The sequence below is a fragment of the Podarcis gaigeae genome (genome assembly GCF_964106915.1).
Source record: "Podarcis gaigeae genome assembly, chromosome: 7".
In the NCBI taxonomy this organism is placed as follows: domain Eukaryota; kingdom Metazoa; phylum Chordata; class Lepidosauria; order Squamata; family Lacertidae; genus Podarcis; species Podarcis gaigeae.
Window position 1 is genome coordinate 65475515 of NC_139683.1, and position 21101 is coordinate 65496615.

Consider the following 21101-nt stretch of genomic DNA (forward strand, 5'->3'; position numbering starts at 1 on the left):
CCTAATGGTCAGGGGTCCCTTTACCTTTACCTAAGCTGATGAACAAAAACCAAATTGCAAAGTTTAAGCAATAAGCTACATTAAACTAGATCTTCAAAACCAATAGGTTTGATCCCTCAACCTCTTATTTAAAATCTTTTAAACTGAGACAGAAAAGATGCCTGCTGAAAATCAGTTAGAAATGGGGCCAGTTGGAAAACGAGTGGGATCCCAGCCAAAGAAGAATAGCAACTAAGGGTTGACAGAATATGTGCAGCTTGCAGACTTAACATATAGAATAAGAGAACAAGAAGAACATACGTTTAGAGAAGACTGGAAAACGTTCATTGAATATATGGGGAATAATTGTGTGCAGCTGAAAACGCTGGCAGCATTAAGATAAATTCAACAGTGTAAATAATTTTTGATGGATATAATAATGGAATACTGAATGGTATAGTTTTTGTAAAATATGCAAGGATTCATGATATGTAAAATGAACCATGGAAAGAGAAGGGAAGTCACTGATATCTTAAGGATGTAAAAATGAGTACTTGAAAGTGTAAAACAAAATAATAATAATAAAAATTATACATATATGAAATGGGGCCAGTTTACGCTTCCCTGGAAGTGAATTGCATAGACAACAAAAACTGTTCCGAGTGAGTAGATAGGGCTCCTTCCATCATCACACTCTTCTAATAATGTGCTTTATTTTCTTCCAGGCCTGCTTGCAGCACCGGAGTCTCCTGAGATGTAGATAGATCATGTTTAATAACTAAATGATAGGCTGTTATGTGCTGCAACACAAAAGTCATGCAGTGCACCTTGCAATGGAGAACACTGTACCAGGCCAGTGGCTGGGGTTGATGAGAGTTGAAATCAGTAGCAACATGTAGTACTACAGGTTCCTTGTCCATGCTTTACTTCCTAGTTTTGCATTTTAAAATGGGAGGCCCCGTTAGCTAAAGTGGTACCTCAGGTTAAGAACAGCTTCAGGTTAAGAATGGACCTCCGGAACGAATTAAGTTAGGTACCACTGTAATGGTCCAGAGCAGAGGGCACCAAAGAAAGGAAAAAGGGGGGAAGGAAGAGAAGAAAGGATGGGGGGAGAAGGAAATAAAATAAAAATAAAAGGGACTTTTCCATCTGTAGAAAATCCAATCCAAGGTTCATATCTTCTGCTTCATTTGCATAAATACATTAAAACACAAAGCTCCTTCGGATTATTTCATGGAATCTGTTGTTTGTTTTGTGGTTTTTAGTGTTTGTTTCATTTTAATGTTTGAATGATGCCTATACTCAAGGCAGCAATGCTGCCACTTCTTTTTTAATATCTTTTTATTAGGTTTTATAAACTGCAGGAGGCAGTGGAAGACAGGAGTGCCTGGCGTGCTCTGGTCCATGGGGTCATGAAGAGTCGAACACGACTAAACGACTAAACAACAACAAATAAACAAGGTTCATAGGAATAATAAATGATACAAATATATAGACCAAGTCTTCTCATGTTATTTTTATATCACAAAAAATAGCATAATAAATTTGCAGTAATATCTACAACATATTGTTCATTGTTAGTGGTCAATATATATATTCTTGGTTAATGAATTGGTTTAAACAAAAACAAAGGGGAAACAGGATAGAACAGTTAACGTACGACATTCAAGATCACATAGCTGAACCCCTAATCAGGCACCCTTGTGATTGCATTTCAATTAATAGTCATTTCTCCTCTTACGTTACGATGCTTACTAGTTACTTAAGCATGAATGGAGACAAAAAAATCTTCTCACACAGAATTGGAAGTATGTTTATTGTCGTTTGGCACAGGAGACTTAAGGTATTTATTTGATATGCCACAAAATGAACATGAACTAGATAAGCTCAGACTAACTCTATAATAGATTAGTCAAGCAGAATCACCTACTGTGTGTGCCACAGAACCAAATCCCCACTGCTTTCCTTCACTGGAACAGAATAACTGATTTTCCAGCACTAGATCAGTCTTGAAGTCAAGGAAATGGGTTCACAGATTTAAAAATAGGAATGGTTTGCATGGTCGTCAGTGCATGAAACCAGGCCTCTGATTCTATCCCCTTTCAGTCATTCCCAGTGTATGAAGACAGAGCAGATGGGGAGGAATAATGAAGTCAATGGAAACAACAACAATAACAAAAGGATAATATTTTTTCTCTGTGATATTAATACTAAGCTGTAGTATTAATACTAAGTAATACTACTTATAGGAGTGCAGCCTCCAATGGTCAGGGCCTTGTAGAACATCACAAGGATGGACATATTTAGAAACACAAAGGGATGCTGACTTTTTGCTCGTCAAATCTTCCTTCTAAATGTCAGCTGAGTGGCAGCAGCCAAACCAGCCAATGTTTTAGTCACTCTTTGCTATGGGCAAGGGAAATGGTGTCCAATCATGAGCAGAGTTGGCTACACATGCTGAGGCCTGCCAGGTAGCTTTATTCCTGTTGCTGGGTACCGTGCCAGGTGGATGGAGACATCTTCCAAGACAAGTTACACCAATGCATAGTAGTTGAGAAGTCAGGCCTGAGGCCTGGAACAGGGCCAGCTCTCCCATTAGGCAGAGGGAGGCAGCCTCCTCAGGCAGCTGATATGGGAGGGTGTTTTTTTTTTTTTTTTTTGAAAAAAGCAGCAAATTATTATTCAGTTTATTAGTGTTATGTTTCAGTTCCCAGGGAGAGAAATTTGTGGGGTATTTTGTACCTGAAGGAGTGTCTCCACCCACATCGTTCTGCCTGGACACTGAGGTCCAGTGCTGAGGGCCTTCTGGTGGTTCCCTCACTACGAGACGCCAAGTTACAGGGAACCAGGCAGAGGGCCTTCTCGGTAGTGGCATCTGCCCTGTGGAACTCCCTCCCACCAGATGTCAAAGAGAAGAACAACTACCAGACTTTTAGAAGACATCTGAAGGCAGCCCTGTTTAGGGAAGCTTTTAATGTTTAATAGGTTATTGTATTTTAATATTCTGTTGGAAGTTGCCCAGAGTGGCTGGGGAAACCCAGCCAGATGGGCGGGGTATAAATAATAAATTATTATGATTATTATTAGGTGCCGAAAAAGCTTGGCATCAGGAAAAGGAGCACCATATGCTGTTCCACATCAGGCAGTAAATGCTGTGGTCTGGTGTTGCTCTCGTGCTAGAGGTACCACATTTATACAGCCATTACCCTTCATAGGCCACAGAATATAACAGATATCGCTGCTTACTCTTTCATTTGAATACAATCAGAGGCTGGAGAGGAGCGGGACCAAGAATCAGAGATGAGTGGGAAGGCGAGGGACCTTCAGTCCTCCCAACTGCCTCGTTGGGGCAAGTTCTCCTGGGAAGTGTTGCTGTGCTCACGAGGCCTGGCCTCCTGAGCTGACCGTGTTACCTTGAATAAAGAGTTTACTGATGCCGTGTCCTTGCACACCTCCCTCTGGCAGCTCCTGCAGCCAAGCTGGTGCAATAATGCAGTGCTCTGCTTTGCTTTGGACCATATCAGCAAGTTGACAGGAGTTCGAGTCCTCTTAGGTGCTGCACTCCTAAGCTACGTTATAATTCTTTTAAGAAGGTGCTAAATAGTGACCTACCCCAGCTGGGTTTCTGCGGCTCGTCTGTTATTCTTTTTTTGAAAATTGCAATTCAGAATAAATGAGCCACCTAAAAGAATGGAAGAAGTAATGTCTGGAAAAAGAATGGTTTGATCACTCATTTGTCTGGATGTCAGTGAGCAGGAAGTCTCCACAGATAATTTGTATGGGAACAGTCAACTTTAAGTGAGTATGAGCTGTGCTCAGCCTCTTCGCTAAGAGCAGGCAGTTGTACGGGCAGTGCAACCACAGCATGTATGTATGTATACAGTGGTACCTCGGGTTAAGTACTTAATTCGTTCCGGAGGTCCGTTCTTAACCTGAAACTGTTCTTAATCTGAAGCACCACTTTAGCTAATGGGGCCTCCTGCTGCTGCTGCGCCGCCGGAGCCCGATTTCTGTTCTCATCCTGAAGCAAAGTTCTTAACCTGAAGCACTATTTCTGGGTTAGCAGAGTCTGTAACCTGAAGCGTATGTAACCTGAAGCGTATGTAACCTGAGGTACCACTGTACAGGGAAAGGCCTTGAGATCTTTGCAAATATGTGTATGTGTGGAATTTTCTTGGCAGGGATACTGGAGTGGCTTGCCGGCGTGCTCTGGTCCATGAGGTCATGAAAAGTCGGACACGACTAAACAACAACAACGTGTGTGTGTGTGTATAAAATGCCTCAACTCTTGGCAGGCATGTAGACCATATATTTGCCTAGTGCCGCCTGGTGGCTATATGAAAGAAATTGATTTGAAAGTGTTCCTTTTTAAAAATATAATCAGCAGCTTGACAGTGTTGATATATTAACACATAAACTGCTAAAGAATAAAACAACTGTTTCAATGGGTCACGTTAAAAGTCTTGTGCACATAGCAAATACTCATTAAGACGAAAGATCTCTATAAATAAATGTCCACATTTTTCTTTGTCTCCATGAATTGAAGGGAGACCATGGCTGCGCACACACTATATATACTGAAAGCACATTTGAAACAACATTCTTTCCCTCAAGAAATTCTGGGCTTTGCAGTTTTCCCCTCACAGACTTAATGATTCCAAAGTGATGTTTTGATCTGCCATCTTGATTCAAAATGAAGCCTGGTGTCCAAATGGTGACAACGTCTGCTGCTTCAGCTTGAGAACCCCGGTGCCAAGTTTGGTGATGACATCTCAAGTAGTGGCTGGACTTATGACAAAAAAGAAGTGAACCGACACCAAAGTCATGTTTCAGCCTGCCATCTTGATTCAAAATGGCAGCCATCTTCCAAAAATTAACGAAGAGTGCTACCCCTACCTCAGAAACCCTTGTGCCAAGTTTGGTGGCATTATCTCAGGAGGTATCTGAACATCTTAGGAACAAATAAATATACTTGCAGACAGACAAACAAACGACTTTATAGAATCCTGGAAACTAGTGTGTTAAGGGTGCCAGGAATTAATGCTCTGTGAGAGATAAACTACAGTTGTCATGATTATTTTTTAGGAAGCCACATGCTTTAAACGTATAGTGTGGGTGTGAGCAGACTCATTTACACAAGAATCATAAAAGAGATGATATCTCTTAATGGAAGAACTGTGGATGCTTAAAAGAAAATGGGCGCCTTTTCGTTTAAAGGACACACAAAGCACCAGTAATCACAGGTTCTTTCCACACAACACATCAGCAAGTCACAATATTTGTGGGCACACACAACTGATTACCTAGCTATTCTTACTATTTTTCCTCAGAATTTTTCTTTCTCTTGCTGAATTAGCAAGAGAGTTGAGTAACAGAGGAAAAGGAAGCAAGAAGATGGGTGTATGTGGCTTTTCGTCTTCAATTCTGAGGTCAGTCGCAAGAGGAACTTGGTGGCAAAAATTAGGGTTGGGAAATCATGAGCAAAAGCGTGGAGAGAAATGCACACACACACACAGACAATGTAAACATGTTCTTCCGAACCAGGGGGGCCAAATTCCATGTGGGACAGGATTATTTCAGTCTTGTAGTAAATAGCTATTCAGCTGGTCATTCACGGTGTGTAGAAAAAGCCACACCAGGCAGGGAATCATCTGTAAAGTGGAGAAGATGAGACATAAATTGTTGCTTCCTTGCATTCCTTGCCACAATTTTTCAGCCTAGCCTACCTCACAGGGTTGTTGTGAGGGCAAAATGGAAAGCACTGAACCATGTGCACCCCATTCACTTCCTTGGAGGAAAAGTGGGAGATACATGTAATAAATAAATAAATCCTCCCCTCAAAGAATGTGCTCGGAGTTTATTTGTGCTTTTAATTCTCTCTGTATGTCTTTGTGCATTGAGCTCTGGTTGGTAGATTTTATTTTATTTTACTATTTTATTTTATTTAATTTATATACAATAGTACCTTGGGTTACATACACTTCAGGTTACATACGCTTCAGGTTACAGACTCCGCTGACCCAGAAATAGTACCTCGGGTTAAGAACTTTGCTTCAGGATGAGAACAGAAATTGTGTTCCGGTGGCGCGGCAGCAGCAGGAGGCCCCATTAGCTAAAGTGGTGCTTCAGGTTAAGAACAGTTTCAGGTTAAGAACGGATCTCCGGAACGGATTAAATACTTAACTCAAGGTACCACTCTACTGCCCTATACCCAGAGGTCTCAGGGTGGTTCACAGAATAAAATCAAAATATAAAACCACAAAATACATAATCAAAATAAAAACAACCACCCAATAGCAAAACCCCACATTTTAAAAGGGCACAGGATGTCAATCAGATCAACCAAAGGCCTAGTTTAAAAGGAACATTTTTGCCTGGTGCCTAAAGGTGTATAATGAAAGCCCTAGGTGAACTTCCCTGGGGAGATCATTCCACAGACAGGGAGCCACTGCAGAGAAGGCCCTGTTCTTGTGTTGCCACCCTCCAGCCCTCTCAAGGAGGAGGCACATGAAGGAGGGCCTCAGAAGATGATCTCAGAGGACAGGTAAGTTCATATGGAAAGATGCAGTCCTTGAGGTATTGTGGTCCTGAGCCCTTTAAGGCTTTAAAGATCAAAACCAGCACTTTGAATTGGGCCCAGAAACTAATTGGTAGCCAGTGCAGTCAGGTGAGGATCGGTGTAATATGCTCAAACCGTCTTGCTCCGGTGAGCAACTTGGCCGCTGAATTCTGCACTAGCTGAAGTTTCTGAACCGTCTTCAGAGGCAGCCCTACGTATAACGCATTGCAGTAATCTAACCTTGAGGTTACCAGAGCATAGACAACAGTAGTTAGCCTATCCCTGTCCCAGTAGGGGCCTAGCTGGGCTACTAGCTGAAGTTGATGGAGGGTACTCAGGGCCACTGAGGCCACCTGAGCCTCAAGCAACAGCAAAGGATCCAGGAGTACCCCCAAGCTATGAACCTGCTTCTTCAGAGGAAGTGTAACCCCATCAAGAGCGACATACTAAAGATGCAAAGTACAGTGGTACCTTGGGTTACATACGCTTCAGGATACAGACTCCGCTAACCCAGAAATAGTACCTCAGGTTAAGAACTTTGCTTCAGGATGAGAACAGAAATCGTGCTCTGGCGGTGCAGCGGTAGTGGGAGGCCCCATTAGCTAAAGTGGTGCTTCAGGTTAAGAACAGTTTCAGGTTAAGAACAGACCTCCAGAACGAATTAAGTACCTGTCAGGGGTTCAGAAGGAGAGACACAGGAGGGGGAGCAAATGGAGAGTGAGGAGGAGGAGTACGAGGGGGGCGCAGGCAGTGACAGTGGCCAGAGTTATTCCACAAGCCTCTCTAGCGAATCGGAGGACTCACAGAAGGGAGCGCCGGTGGCCAGAGCAAGGGAGATTCCAAGGGAGAAACCTCAAGAGGGAGGGGCCAGCGGGGAGTCCCTGAACAGCAGCTGGAGATCAGGGCCAGCGTCTCCACCAGAGCGCAGTGGGGAGGGGGAGTCCCAGGAGTTGGGACCAGTGTCCTCACCACCAGAGGGAGGAGAGGAGTCAGGTTTGGCAACACCCACATCAGGAAGCGGGGAAACGGTCAGAAGGAAAGTCACCGGCTGGGCGCGCGTGCCAAGTTCAAATGTACAGGAGCGCGGCACAGCGGGGAGCCCGGGAAGGGAGCCAGGTCCTAAAGCCCGCCGGAGGGAGGGGCAAGACTCAGGAGGCTCCGCGTCAGAGGAGTCCAGGAAGGAGGGAACCCCAGAGGGCAGAAGGACCCAACGCAGGAAAGAGCAGCGCAAGAGGTGGAGCCGGGCTAGAATCTTAAACTGGTGTGGGTGGAGCAGTGAGTCAGAGGGGACTTAGCCGGTCTAGCGTTAAGACGTGGGCCTGCGCGCCCAGAGCTTGGAAATGGAAACTAAACTTCAATAAAGACTTTTGTATATAATATCCACTGGGCGTTGGTCCTCTGTGAGCTGGGACCTAGCGGCAGTCCTGACAGTACCGTATTTTTCGCTCTATAGGACACACTTTCCCCCCTCCAAAAATTAAGGGGAAATGTGTGTGCATCCTATGGAGCGAATGCAGGTTCCTTGGCTTCAGCAATAGCAACGTGAAGCCTCTGAAGCGCAGAGGGAGTGCTCCCTCCGTGCTCCAGAGGCTTTGCATTCCTTTCGCTGAAGCCTGGAGAGCGAGAGGGGTCGGTGCGCACCGATCCCTCTCACTCTCCAGGCTTCAGGGATAGCTGCCTGAAGCCTTCGGAGCTCAGCACGAGTTCCCACTGCGCTCCGGAGGCTTCAGGTTCCTTTTGCTGAAGCCAGGAGAGCAAGACTCTCCTGGCTTCAGCAGAGAGGAAGAGCTGCACAGCGCCCCCTCAGCCAAGCAGGAGCAGAAATGGAAGGGGCTCCGTTTCTCCTGCCGCTTCACTGAAGGGGCGTTGAGCAGAGAGGGTTCAAGGCTTCTCTCAGCTTGTTTCCTCGCCCTAAGTTCTGGAGTATACCAGGGGCCCAAACGGGCTCCACAAAGTGGGAGAGGGCACTCAGGGGCGATTGTGTCAATAGCTTGAGCCACTCAGGGTTCCAGAGGTGGGCCAGGGCTTTGACAGGGGTGCCAGTCATATCAGCCAGAAAACCCCCATAGCTGTTTGGAATGCCACTGGATCCATCAGCCTCCGAATGTGGACCTTCCTACAAGGTCCCCCGCCTCTGTGGAGGGGAAAAGGGACTGGCAGCCTAAATCTCAACAGCAAGTGATCTGATCATGACAAGGGACTGATGTCAATGTTCAGATCACCCTCTTCCTGTTCAGTCAAGAAAACAAGGTCCAGAGTGTGGCCTGCCATGTGTGTTGGGCTGATGACATGTTGGGACAGCCCCATCGTTGTCATGGGAGCCATGAAGTCCTTGTTGGGATGCGTCCAGGGATTGGGGGCAATTTGCAGGCCCCCAGCTGGCTCCAGCCCACCAGCCAGCTGCCGGGCGAACTCCGGTCTCCCTTGGAACAGCATCAATCAGCGACTCATCACTTCAGAAGCCTTCAGAAACTTGAGCATGCTCTAATCAGCAGAGTGAATAACTCTTCACAACGGAAGTGGTGGACAGAGGCATATGTAAGCATATTTACAGCATTTTATTCAGCAGCAGGAAGAAAGGAAAAACATGTCTGCTTCCCTTCGTGTCCAAGCAAACAGCAGCATAGGCAAAAGCTATATACAACGGAAGTTCCCAGCAGACTGTGCTGGAAGTAAACAGACATGTGACATACAACAACTCCACATGCCTGTTCTAAAGGTGGAATGCAACTATATCCTAACAGTCCTGAGCCGCCCCAGAGCCAGCTGCTTCAGCATGGATGTTGGAGTCTCCCAGAACCAACAGTCTGGGAGTCCTCAACGTTTCCTCCGAGACCAGCTCAGGTGGTGAGACTGCTGGGGAGTGAGGCAGCCAGTAAACCAGCACAATCCCTAATCTGTCCCGACTGCCAAGTGCCAGGAACACACACACTAGATTCCCCCCTGACGGGACAGAGAACCTGGAGAGAGAGAGACAATCTCTATGGACCACAGCAACTTCCCCTCCCTGACCCTCAAGTCTGGCCTGTACCCTGGTGGGCACAGCTGGGTGAGACCAACTCCACCCAGTTCACCCACCCAGGTTTCAGTGATGCATGCCAGATCAGCCTCCTCATCCATAATCAGATCATGGATGAGGGAGATTTTATTCTGAGCCGACCTGGCATTCAACAGCAGCAGTTGCAAACCCGAGAGCTGGCTGATATGAGAATCACAATTCCACAGGATGGAGGAGGGGCTGGCACACGGCACTGTCACTAACTACCTGTGCCGTGTGTGCCCCTTATATGGCCTGCTCCTCCTCCCACACCATGCCTCTGTTAGAATTCCTGCTCCTGTGTATGTTTTGACTCCACAGAGTGGGAAGTGATGGAGACAGGATATTTGTGTTACTGTGTTCCGTGAAGTGGGGCTATTGTCCTTTGTTCTTTTTCTCTTTGCTGTCTGATGCTAGAGAGAGAGGGAGCCACGTTGCAGTGCTCTGTATGTGTTTATATGTAAAGAAAGTAGATTAGCCAAAATACTGAGTTGCTGAGTTTCTGTCACGCATGATGCGCAAACTCTGCGGATCCCTAAGTGTGCCGATGTCTGTTGGCATCAGTTGCTGTGATGTTCGGGCTGAAGAAAGCTTATGAAGCTCCCAAACTATCGACCAGGAGGGAGAGAACATGCCAGATGGGCATGTGTCTCTGCCAGGGTCCTACTCGAGTGCAGGCTGAACTCCTGACAGCCTCCCCCTACCCAGAACCACTGTAACTGGGCCTCCCCCTGCTTTCCCCCGCTCTTCTACTCCCAGCCACATCCCACCAAGTGCCCTTACAACCCAGTTAAAAACAGTTAAAACTTTTTTTTTTAAAAAAAAACCCCGATTTAAAAGGATATAAAAAGGAACTTAAAAGCAGAGAAGAAGCCCTCTCTGAGCAACAGCAACACTCCTTATAAAAGCTGTCAGGCCCTGCCCTGAGTCAGGTGGAGAGAGGCAGGAGGCTCTCAGCAGGGTTCTAGTCAAAATCAAAGTAGATGTGATGAGCCTAAGGTGTCTTCAGTCTCCAGCCGTGCCCCCTCTCAAGGTGGCTTGCAGCTGGAGACGGAAGAGAAAGAGCTGTTGCTAAAAGAACAATGGGTTGCTATGCCCCCCTGGACCTTTCACTACAAAAGGTCACCGAAACAGTGGAAAGAACATCTATTAAAAGCCACCTGGGAAGAAAAAGTGGTTGCTATTGACTCAGTTTTTTATTGCATATGATTGTTGCTGGGACAGAACCTGATTGCACCTGTTGAGATTTGAATACTGTATTTTTCGCACCATAACACTCACTTTTTTCCTCCTAGAAAGTAAGGGGAAATGTCTGTGTGTGTTATGGAGGGAATGCCTACGGGTGGCATGCCTACGGATTTTCCTCCTCTAAAAATTACGTGCGTGTTATGGTCGGGTGCGTGTTATAGAGCGAAAAAGACGGTAGTTTTTTTTCAAGAATGGGGAATCCCTTATTGACTTCCCCTATTCCCTCCCTTCTGAGTTTCCTTGTACCTGTATGTAACAGCTTTCCAATATCATTATTAAACAAAAATATTTCCAATTGTAATCTAATTTACTCACTTTTCTTACCCCTGTAAATCCTACTTATTTTTAAATCCCAATTTAGTCCTAGGCCTATTTGGTGCTTTCAAGTAATTTCTAATTTTTTATATTACAATATTTATTCAGATAGTCGTTAAATTTCTTCCAGTCTTCTTGGTATTCCTCTTCTTTCTGGTCGCGGATTCTTTCAGTCAGGTCAGCTAGTTCCGAAAAGTCCATCATCTTCATCTGCCATGATTCAGTTTTCTTTAGTTAATGATTTGAATAACTGGCGACAGTATACTAAATTTTGAAGTTTAAGAGCAATTCTCATGACTATACTTTATTGCAGGTATCTGGTCATAGGAGCTAACTCTTAGGAGCTGTGGGGTCTTCAGCCTCCCCAATAAAATATTTGAGGGGGCTGCCTCTCCCCAAGTTGATTCAAATGGCCCTCCCAATATTTTATTCAAGTTGGCACCCCTGTCTCTGGTTGCCTCTCACGACAAGTAGCTTGGTGTTTTTTAAAACAAGCAAACAAGCAAACAAAAAAACACCACCCCTGAATCTCTGTTTTATATTCAGGCACCACTTTACTACTAAAACATGGGCCACCAGGGGTAGCTATGTAGCCAAGCAACAGGCATTTATAAAAGAAGAAAGAAGAAGAAAACAGTTTGTGTGTGTACAATTCCTCCTTGTTGAGAGGAATTATGTGCCCTTTCCCTTTGCATGTGGGTGGGAGAACCCTTTCTCATCTAGTAAGAAGGAAAAAAATAATGGATTGCTTTATCAGTTCAACACACCTTCAATTTACGGTATATATTTTAAAAATATTCTCTGTTGCAGTTCAGGCATATCTATGTTACAAATTTAAACTGCTCTGTCATGATTTTCCCCCAAGGGAAAAGAGCTTGGTGAGTTGGCAGGAGATTTAGGGTCCCCTTGGGGCTGGAGAGGTGGCCCCCAACTTGGAGCTGCTCAAATGTTTATGAGAGCAACCCTGTGCGCCAGTAGCTAGCATAAAGCAAGCTGGTGCTAAGAAGTTAAACTGGTGTAAAGTTATAGCAGATCCAAACTTCATTCAGCAGTGGGCTAGCGCTGGCTGAGCTGGCCTACGCTTGGCAGAGATCAAACAAGGCTTTTAAACAATGCTTCTTCTTGTTGTTGTTTAGTCATTTAGTCGTGTCCGACTTTTCGTGACCCCATGGACCAGAGCACGCCAGGCACTCCTGTCTTCCACTGCCTCCCGCAGTTTGGTCAAACTCATGCTGGTAGCTTCAAGAACGCTGTCCAACCATCTCGTCCTCTGTCGTCCCCTTCTCCTTGTGCCCTCCATCTTTCCCAACATCAGGGTCTTTTCCAGGGAGTCTTCTCTTCTCATGAGGTGGCCAAAGTATTGGAGCCTCAGCTTCACGATCTGTCCTTCCTGTGAGCACTCAGGGCTGATTTCCTTCAGAATGGAGAGGTTTGATCTTCTTGCAGTCCATGGGACTCTCAAGAGTCTCCTCCAACACCATAATTCAAAAGCATCAATTCTTCAGCGATCAGCCTTCTTTATGGTCCAGCTCTCACTTCCATACATCACTACTGGGAAAACCATAGCTTTAACTATACGGACCTTTGTTGGCAAGGTGATGTCTCTGCTTTTTAAGATGCTGTCTAGGTTTGTCATTGCTTTTCTCCCAAGAAGCAGGTGTCTGCACCACCCTTTTTGCTGGCTTAACTAACGCTGGGTTGCCAGGTCATGTGACCTAGCTGAAGGGGCATAGGATCCCCTTCACACACCCTTTTCAGGGCTTACACCAGATAAGCACCACCAGGATAGGTGAGATACACGTCTCCAGCTAAACTGAGGATGAAGGAGTTATGCTGGTTTAGCCAGGCTGTGTTAGGAATCTCCCAGCTCAGCCGGAGACCTGCTGGATCCTAACCTATTCATCCTGGCAGATCTTGCTTTGGAATTGCTCCCCAGATCACAATCTATTGGGTGCTACCAGTTTTGCAGCAGGTTCCCCCTTGCAGAGGTTTACACTGGTTTTGGTTTAGGTCTTTTCTGGCTGGGATTTTCTGCTGTTCTGATTCATTTTGACTTTGTTTGAATGTGTGTGTTTCAAAATGTACTTTATGGTTTATGTAAACCTCCCAGAGAACTTTGCTGTATGGGCACTACAGTCATACCTCGGGTTACAGACATGTCAGGTTGCGTGTTTTCCAGCTGCGCACCGCGCCAAATCCGGAACTACCAGAACGGGTTACTTCCAGGTTTTGGTCTCGCGCATGCGCAGAAGCACTAAATTGTCCTTTGCGTATGTACAGAAGCACCGAATTGTGACCCGCGCATGCGCAGATGCGGCACTGTGGGTTGCGACCATGGCTCCTGCACGGATCACGTCCGCAACCTGTGTCCACTGTATATGGATGTATCCATATTAATTATGACAATGATTGCAAAGTCCCAAGAGTGGATCAACAGTCCATTTTCTTCACAGGGAACTCTGGGAACTGTAGCTGTGTGAGGGGAATAGGGGTCTCTTAACAACTGTCAGCTCCCTTAACAAACTACAGCTCCCAGAATTCTTTGAGGGAAGCCGTGACTATTCAAAGTGGTACCAAAGTGGCTTTAAACACATGGCGTAAATGTGACCAGGTTTCATATCCCTGCTGTGCTCTTGGGGCAGTCCCCACCTCTCAGCTTAACCACCTGCCAGCTAACATCTCTCAAAAGAGTTTTTGTGAGGAGAAAGTGCAGAGAAAGAGAAGCACATATGGTATCTTGAATTCCTTGAGGAAAGGCAGGTAGTTGTCATTGTTAGTAGTAGGTAGGGGTGTGTGTGTATATGTCTCATGGGGAATGAAAAAGGAGAGGCATGGCTTTGCCTAAAGTTTCAATATACTCAGTTATATATGGCTTCTGTATAGATGCAATTCTAAATTTAAATCTGAATACAGTGCATCTCATCAGAATGGGGAAATGACCGCTGAGAAGAGTGTTGGACTTTGGGCTTTCAAGTTTCATCAGCTCCCAGTGCAAAATCACAATTCGGTGCCCCTGCCTCTCACCTCCCGTAGTACATCATTGTTGTGGGGCCCGCCCTGTAGCATCTCCTCACAGTAGCATAGTTAGCCGGGGGGGTGGGGGGGGGGAGGGAGTCTGTAGTGCGTCATCATGGTGGCTGCTGTTCGCTTCCTAAACAAAGCCCAACAATTTTGGTCCACCCCGGGTGCTGGCGTGGGTTGCTGCTGCTCCCCAAATTTGCCTCTGGAGGAGTGCAGAGAGAAGAAATGTCATGGTAGCAGCAGAACTGGATGCCTTCATCTACCCCACCTGCAATATAACATGTCTCTCCTCTATCGGTCTCTACAGCCACAGCAGGTGCTCTCCAACAGTTTGACTTTACCCTCTTCCAGCGCCGAGGGCCTTCTAGCGGTTTCCTCGCTGCGAGAAGCCAAGTTACAGGGAACCAGGCAGAGGGCCATCTCAGTAGTGGCACCCGCCCTGTGGAACGCCCTCCCACCAGATGTCAGAGAGAAAAATAACTACAGTTGGTACCTCGGGTTACATATGCTTCAGGTTACATACGCTTCAGGTTACAGACTCCGCTAACTCTGAAATAGTGCTTCAGGTTAAGAACTTTGCTTCAGGATGAGAACAGAAATCGTGCTCCGGCGGCACAGCGGCAGCAGAAGGCCCCATTAGCTAAAGTGGTGCTTCAGGTTAAGAACAGTTTAAGGTTAAGTACGGACCTCCGGAACGAATTAAGTACTTAACCTGTACCAAACTTTTAGAAGACATCTGAAGGCAGCCCTGTTTAGGGAAGCTTTTAATGTTTAATAGGTTATTGTATTTTACTGTTTTGTTGGAAGCCGCCCAAATGGGAAACCCAGCCAGATGGGCAGGGTATAAATAATAAAATATTATTATTATTATTATTAGCTCCCAAAAAAGATGGATGCCAGCAACAGTGGAGAAGACCATCAGGGGTAGAGGACCAAACTCACACAGGGTTTTCTCTACCAATGCTTGGAGTTTCCTGGCCTATATCCTCTCCTCCCCCTCCTGTTTTCACTGCCTGCTCATGGCCATTTTCACATTACCTCAAAAAGAGGGCAGAATTGCATAAAATTCACTTGGGCCCATTTTTCTCTATAGATTCAAATGTAGACATTTGACCTGTGTGCCAATGCTCATTCTGGAGCCTGTTGGGACCGGTTGGGCGAAAGGCAAGGAGCCCAAGAGTAGGTGGAGCCAGAGCCAATCACAGGCAAGGGCGACTAACTCTGGTTTTGTCCCACCCCTCTCCTCCCTGCTGACTTCTCCAAGATCTACAAAGAGGAAGAAGCTGCCCACCAGTGCCATGCTTGTGGGGAAAAAGGCAAGCAGGGCAGACTGAGGTTGGTGGAGCATTGTCCCAGTTGCTGTATTGGCTCAGCTGCCCCTGTGTACATGAAATGAGGGTGAAATTATTCTGGGATTCTCCTGCAGGCCAATCAGGTTGCGGATTCTCTTCCAGCTGGAGCTGGATTGGGTGGCTCCTGTGGACCAATTGTTCTAGGACCAATCAGACTGCTGCATTCTGGACCCTATTGTTCTAGGACCAATCAGACTGCTGCATTCTGGACCCTGTTGTTCTAGGACCAATCAGACTGCTGCTTTTTGGATCCTCTTCAACTCAGTACATAACAGAAGGTGATGAGAAATAAGATGTTCAGATACTTGGACAGTGCCACCGCTAAAGATGCTCTTCTCCGCCCGCCCCCGCACCTTTGACTGCCCTACAACTTTCTTTTTTTTTTTAAAAAAAGATATTTATTAAAGTTTAACAATTACAAAGAAAGAAAAACAGACAATAATAATCAAAAATACAGGAAAATACAATGCTAAAAAAGAGAGAAAAAAAGAAAAAGAAAAAAGAGAAAACCCAAAAACAATACAGTTAAACAATAACATTTAAAAACAATAACATCCAATATTTTCATATCTTTGTCTTTCATTTACTTATTTCCATGACTTCCTCACGCCTCCCTTTTTGTATTCTTAATTCATAATTGTTTCAGCAAGTCCTTTCCCTCTTTCTCAGATTTTATTCCATAATTTATCTTAACGCAATTTAACCTTAAATTTTACACTTTAACCCATTAACCATCCATTTTAACTTAATTCTTTATAACCTTTCTGCTAAGACCATGTAGGTTCATTCCAGCATCTTTCTAACATTCATTAATTTTACAGTACTTTTTAAAATATACTTTAAATTTTTTCCTACAACTTTCTTGTTGCAAGGAGAAAATGCACACTTCACCCTCATCTCTCTCTTTTGCTGTATCCTCTTGATTATCCATAACCCATGAAATAAGTAGGCTTCAGTGAGAGAGAGAAAGAGAGAAAAGGGGCAGATTTATTTTTTATTGTTATTACAACGCAGCTGGTACTTTCATTCTTCACCGTTTAGTTTCAATGTGCCTGAGATCTCCTTTCTTCTCAGAGAGGTTTCCCTGCTGAGTACAATATGAGTGATATCAACAGTACTTCGTGCACAAGGCAGTGTTTTCCGAACTCCTGATAACCGTTTTCTGAATTTAAAATTATAATACGTCCATGATACAGGTGCTCTGGAAGAACTGATTTTCAGAGTGTGGAAGTGTAAACAAGTAGCACAGCCTAAAGAAAATAAAGAGCAAATCCAGCATCTCAGATTGTGGTTTGAGTAAATATGCAACAGCAACAATAATAATGGCTAAAGTCCTTAGTGAAAATGTTATTTTTTCAGTAAAGATGGCTTTCTCACTACAGGAGTAATATTGTTCTTTCGAGTCCTTCACTTTCCACATGGTTATAAACCAAACTCATTCTGCATAAGAAGATATTACATTTAATATTATGCTGCAAGACAGTGTGATCTAGCATATTCAAAAAGATGTCCTTCAGTAATGTTTCCACATTCTTGTCACTGTCCCCAGCCTCTGCCTTCAGTCTGTCAGGCAGAACCTTGGGTTGAGGTGAACAACAGAATGTCACATGACAGGCATGGGGTGAAGTTAACAGAAGATGGGGTGAATCACTACACATCTGTGAAAGGAGGAGAATATGGAGAATAGAAAGCGCAAGAGGGGACGAGAAAAGAGAACTGGGGGAGGAAATTTTATGTGCTAGACACTCGTGGGATGAGGAAAAAATATCATGCTTTACACAATGCTGTTTGAAGAAACAGGAAAAAAGAAAGTTACATTGGTACCTCGGGTTAAGTACTTAATTTGTTCCGGAGGTCCGTTCTTAACCTGAAACTGTTCTTAACCTGAAGCACCACTTTAGCTAATGGGGCCTCCTTGCTGCTGCTTGCCACACCCTGTTTCCAACATTTCTCCAATGAAAATAATAATAATTACCATATCCCATTCCATAATAATAATTTTACTATCTGACTGAGTTGCCCCAGCCTCTATGGGTGGCTTGCAACATATATAAAAACATTGTTGTTGTTTAGTCGTTTAGTCGTGTCCGACTCTTCATGACCCCATGGACCAGAGCACGCCAGGCACTTCTGTCTTCCACTGCCTCCCACAGTTTGGTCAAACTCATGCTGGTAGCTTCGAGAACACTGTCCAACCATCTCATTCTCTGTCGTCCCCTTCTCCTTGTGCCCTCCATCTTTCCCAACATCAGGGTTTATCCAGGGAGTCTTCTCTTCTCATGAGGTGGCCAAAGTATTGGAGCCTCAGCTTCACGATCTGTCCTTCCACTGAGCATATAAAAACATAATAAAACATGAAACTTTTCTCTTTTTTTAACAGTATACAGGGCTGTCTTCAGATGGCTCAGGGGTCAGATAACTCCATACTCTCCAACATCTCTCTGAGGAAAATAGGGACATCCTAAGGAAAAGTGGAGATGCGGGTGGTGCTGTGATCTAAACCACAGAGCCTAGGGCTTGCCGATCAGGTCGGTGGTTCGAATCCCTGTGATGGGGTGAGCTCCTGTTGCTCGGTCCCTGCTCCTGCCCACATGGCAGTCTGAAAGCATGTCAAATGCAAGTAAATAAGTACCGCTCCGGCGGGAAGGTAAACGGCGTTTCTGTGCACTGCTCTGGTTCGCCAGAAGTGGCTTAGTCATGCTGGCCACATGACCTGTGCGCTGGCTCCCTCGGCTAATAAAGCGAGATGAGCGCTGCAACCCTAGAGTCGGCCACGACTGGATCTAATGCATCAGTCTGATTGGTCCTAGAACAATAGGATCCAGAATGCAGCAGTCTGATTGGTCCGCAGGAGCCACCCAATCCATCTTCAGGTGGAAGTGAATCCGCAACCTGATTGGCCTACAGGAGAATCCCGGAATTAGCCAATCATGTGGGGCCCATTGTGTAAATAATGTATAGAAAGCAGACATTTCGGGGGAACTTACATTCCTCACTACTATGAGCTGAATAAAGAGCATGAAATCCACACTCGACTCCGAGTATATCTCATCCTGGATTGGACAGCATGTGATTGAATCCCATTTGAAAACAGCAACCGTCTGGAAACACCCAGAGTGGTTTTTCTGAGGGAATGTTTTGTCTTTCCAGAGAGGATGTGTCAGGGATTGAATCTGGGACCTTATGAATGCCAACTTTGTGCTCTACCACAATCGGCTCCAAGCCTGAGAGCTAAGCTTATCCTAACAGGAAAAGGTCAATTTGAGATGGCGTGCAAGTTTCTGGAGTTTCAAAATGGCTGGGCCCTCAGTAATGGAGGCATTCTGACTGACAGAATCACAATTTAGCAGGAGATTATAGTTTACTCTGGCAACTTGAATCAGTACAGTGGTACCTCGGGTTACATACACTTCAGGTTACATACGCTTCAGGTTACAGACTCTGCTAACCCAGAAATAGTGCTTCAGGTTAAGAACTTTGCTTCAAGTTGAGAACAAAAATCTTGCTCCGGCGGCACGGCGGCAGCAGGAGGCCCCATTAGCTATAGTGGTGCTTCAGGTTAAGAACAGTTTCAGGTTAAGCACAGACCTCCGGAACGAATTAAGTACTTAACCCGAGGTACCACTGTATATTCCTTTGAGAAGCTGGGACCTCGAGAACCTCCTCCTTGTTGGCTTCAGTGCTCCTTCCACCTTGTGGGTCTCAGTAGCCAAACTCGTATTGTGTGTGTGACCACTATTTCCCCTCTTTCCTGGCCCTTGGTTTGTAGAGTTTGCTGCCTGGTCACGGGCAGCATGACCGTTACTTTGGGGCTTTCCCCCATTCAGCAACTTCCTTCAGGCTTTTCTTTTCATTTTGAACCATCTTTCTCATGCTTTCTCTCTCAACTGGTGCCCCCCCTCCTGTTAGCATAATTCTACCCCTCCTTTCTTTTTCTTTTTCTTTTTTTCTCTTTTAAATAACCTTTATTAATTTAAATCACACACATACAAAGAATTTACAATCTCATACTACAAAAAGAAAATTAAAGAAAAAACAATTAAGAAAAAAGAAAAGAATACAGAAAAAAAGAAAGAAGAAAAAGCAAATTTACGTACAGAAAAAAACTCTTAATCTTCCTAATTAATGCTTAATTAAACACTTAAATAAAAAAGACTTATGACAAAACGAGTCTTCCAATCACTCTCATTGTGCTGTTTATATTGTCATTGTTTTTTCGCACAGCTTTATATCCTTTAATATTGTTCCTGTCTACTCCACAAACGGTATTTGTTGTGTTTACAAGTAGCACTCAAGTTCTGCTAATATGGTGTGGTTGGCACAATATGATCTTATATAATCCTTATTCTCCATTCTCCAAATATTTTCTGGTTCAATACTCCTTTAACTCTTCCCGTCTCTTCTACCCTTCCTTTGTCTTGGAACACTAAACCTTTACTTCACGTGTGTATGCTAGTTAGAAGTCAAACACTTACTTATTTTTAAAAACGAACCAGGTGAAAAGGAACATATGGTAGTAGCGTGTGTGCCTGTCTGTATCAGAGAATCTGTACCTTCCAGTGGCCTATGGGGATAGCTTCCCCCCCCTCTTTGTCCATATCTGCAGGGAGTGATGATTCATATAAGCCCGGAACCAAGTCTATGCCATCTCAGGAAGACAGGAATTGCCAATGTGGCAATGCTGTGTACAACTCCCATCAGCCCCAGCCAGCTCAGCTGATGGAAGTTGTAGTCCAATGATATCTGTGTCTCCACATTAGGTTGACAAAAAACTGCAGGAATGCATCTTAGTATTTTGGTCCACACGAAACCTGGAAATTCAGTATCAGGGTCATGGGCGTAGCCAGGATTTATTTTAGGGAGGCGGGGCAGGGTTTTTTTGTCAGGGAGGCAGAATCGAGTTATCTGTGATGCAATTGATCAGTTAGTTAAGTATTTTTATTTATTTACTTGATTTTGGGGGGCAGCTGTTCCCCCTGCAACCCCCCTGGCTACACCCATGATCAGAGTTGGTTCAATCCAAATTACTGTCCAAGCCACACACAAAGAAACCCTAACATTGTATCCTGTAATGTAGCATTACTGCACAGTTTATTAGTGGATTTCACATATTAGGCTGTATCCTATAAGTGAAATCAACAGTCATGATTTTTCTACCAGATTAAAAGGATTACAGTGCCAATTATTAGCAACAAATGGATAGTATCTGTGAAATGTGGTATGTGACTTTAATGCTGCTTTGCCACGAATCATAGAATCTTTGAGCTGGAAGGGACCATAGAGTCATCCAGTCCAGCCCCCCTGGAATGCAGGAAAAGCATCCATGACAGATGACCATCCAACCTCTGCTTAAAAACTTCCAAAGAAGGAGAGTCCACAACCTCTCATGAGAGTTGGTTCCACTTCCAATCAGCTCTTACTCTCAGAAAGTTTTTTTCTGAGTGTTTAGTCAGAACCTCCTTTCTTGTAACTTGAAGTCCTTGGTCCAGAGCAGGCCAAAACAAGCATGAGATAAACATAGTATCTCAAGATAGCCTTAGTTCCAATTTAAAGGTAAAGGTAAAGGTTGTGGCACTCATCTCACTTTATT

General features: G+C 44.8%; 1 protein-coding gene across 2 annotated transcripts in view; it reads left to right on the forward strand.

The window, feature by feature from the left end:
- Positions 1-21101, forward strand: part of DUSP22 (dual specificity phosphatase 22) — a gene marked incomplete at its 5' end in the record, with an annotated part of 72545 nt that overhangs the window by 1907 nt on the left and 49537 nt on the right. The window contains one exon of one of the 2 annotated variants that reach the window (XM_083747398.1): positions 705-918. The exons of the other annotated variant lie outside the window; for it this stretch is intronic. Coding sequence (XP_083603524.1) covers positions 705-732 — 28 coding nt within the window. The 3' untranslated portion in view covers positions 733-918. Of the gene's footprint in view, positions 1-704; positions 919-21101 lie in introns of those variants that run through there. 2 annotated transcript variants of the gene reach the window in all.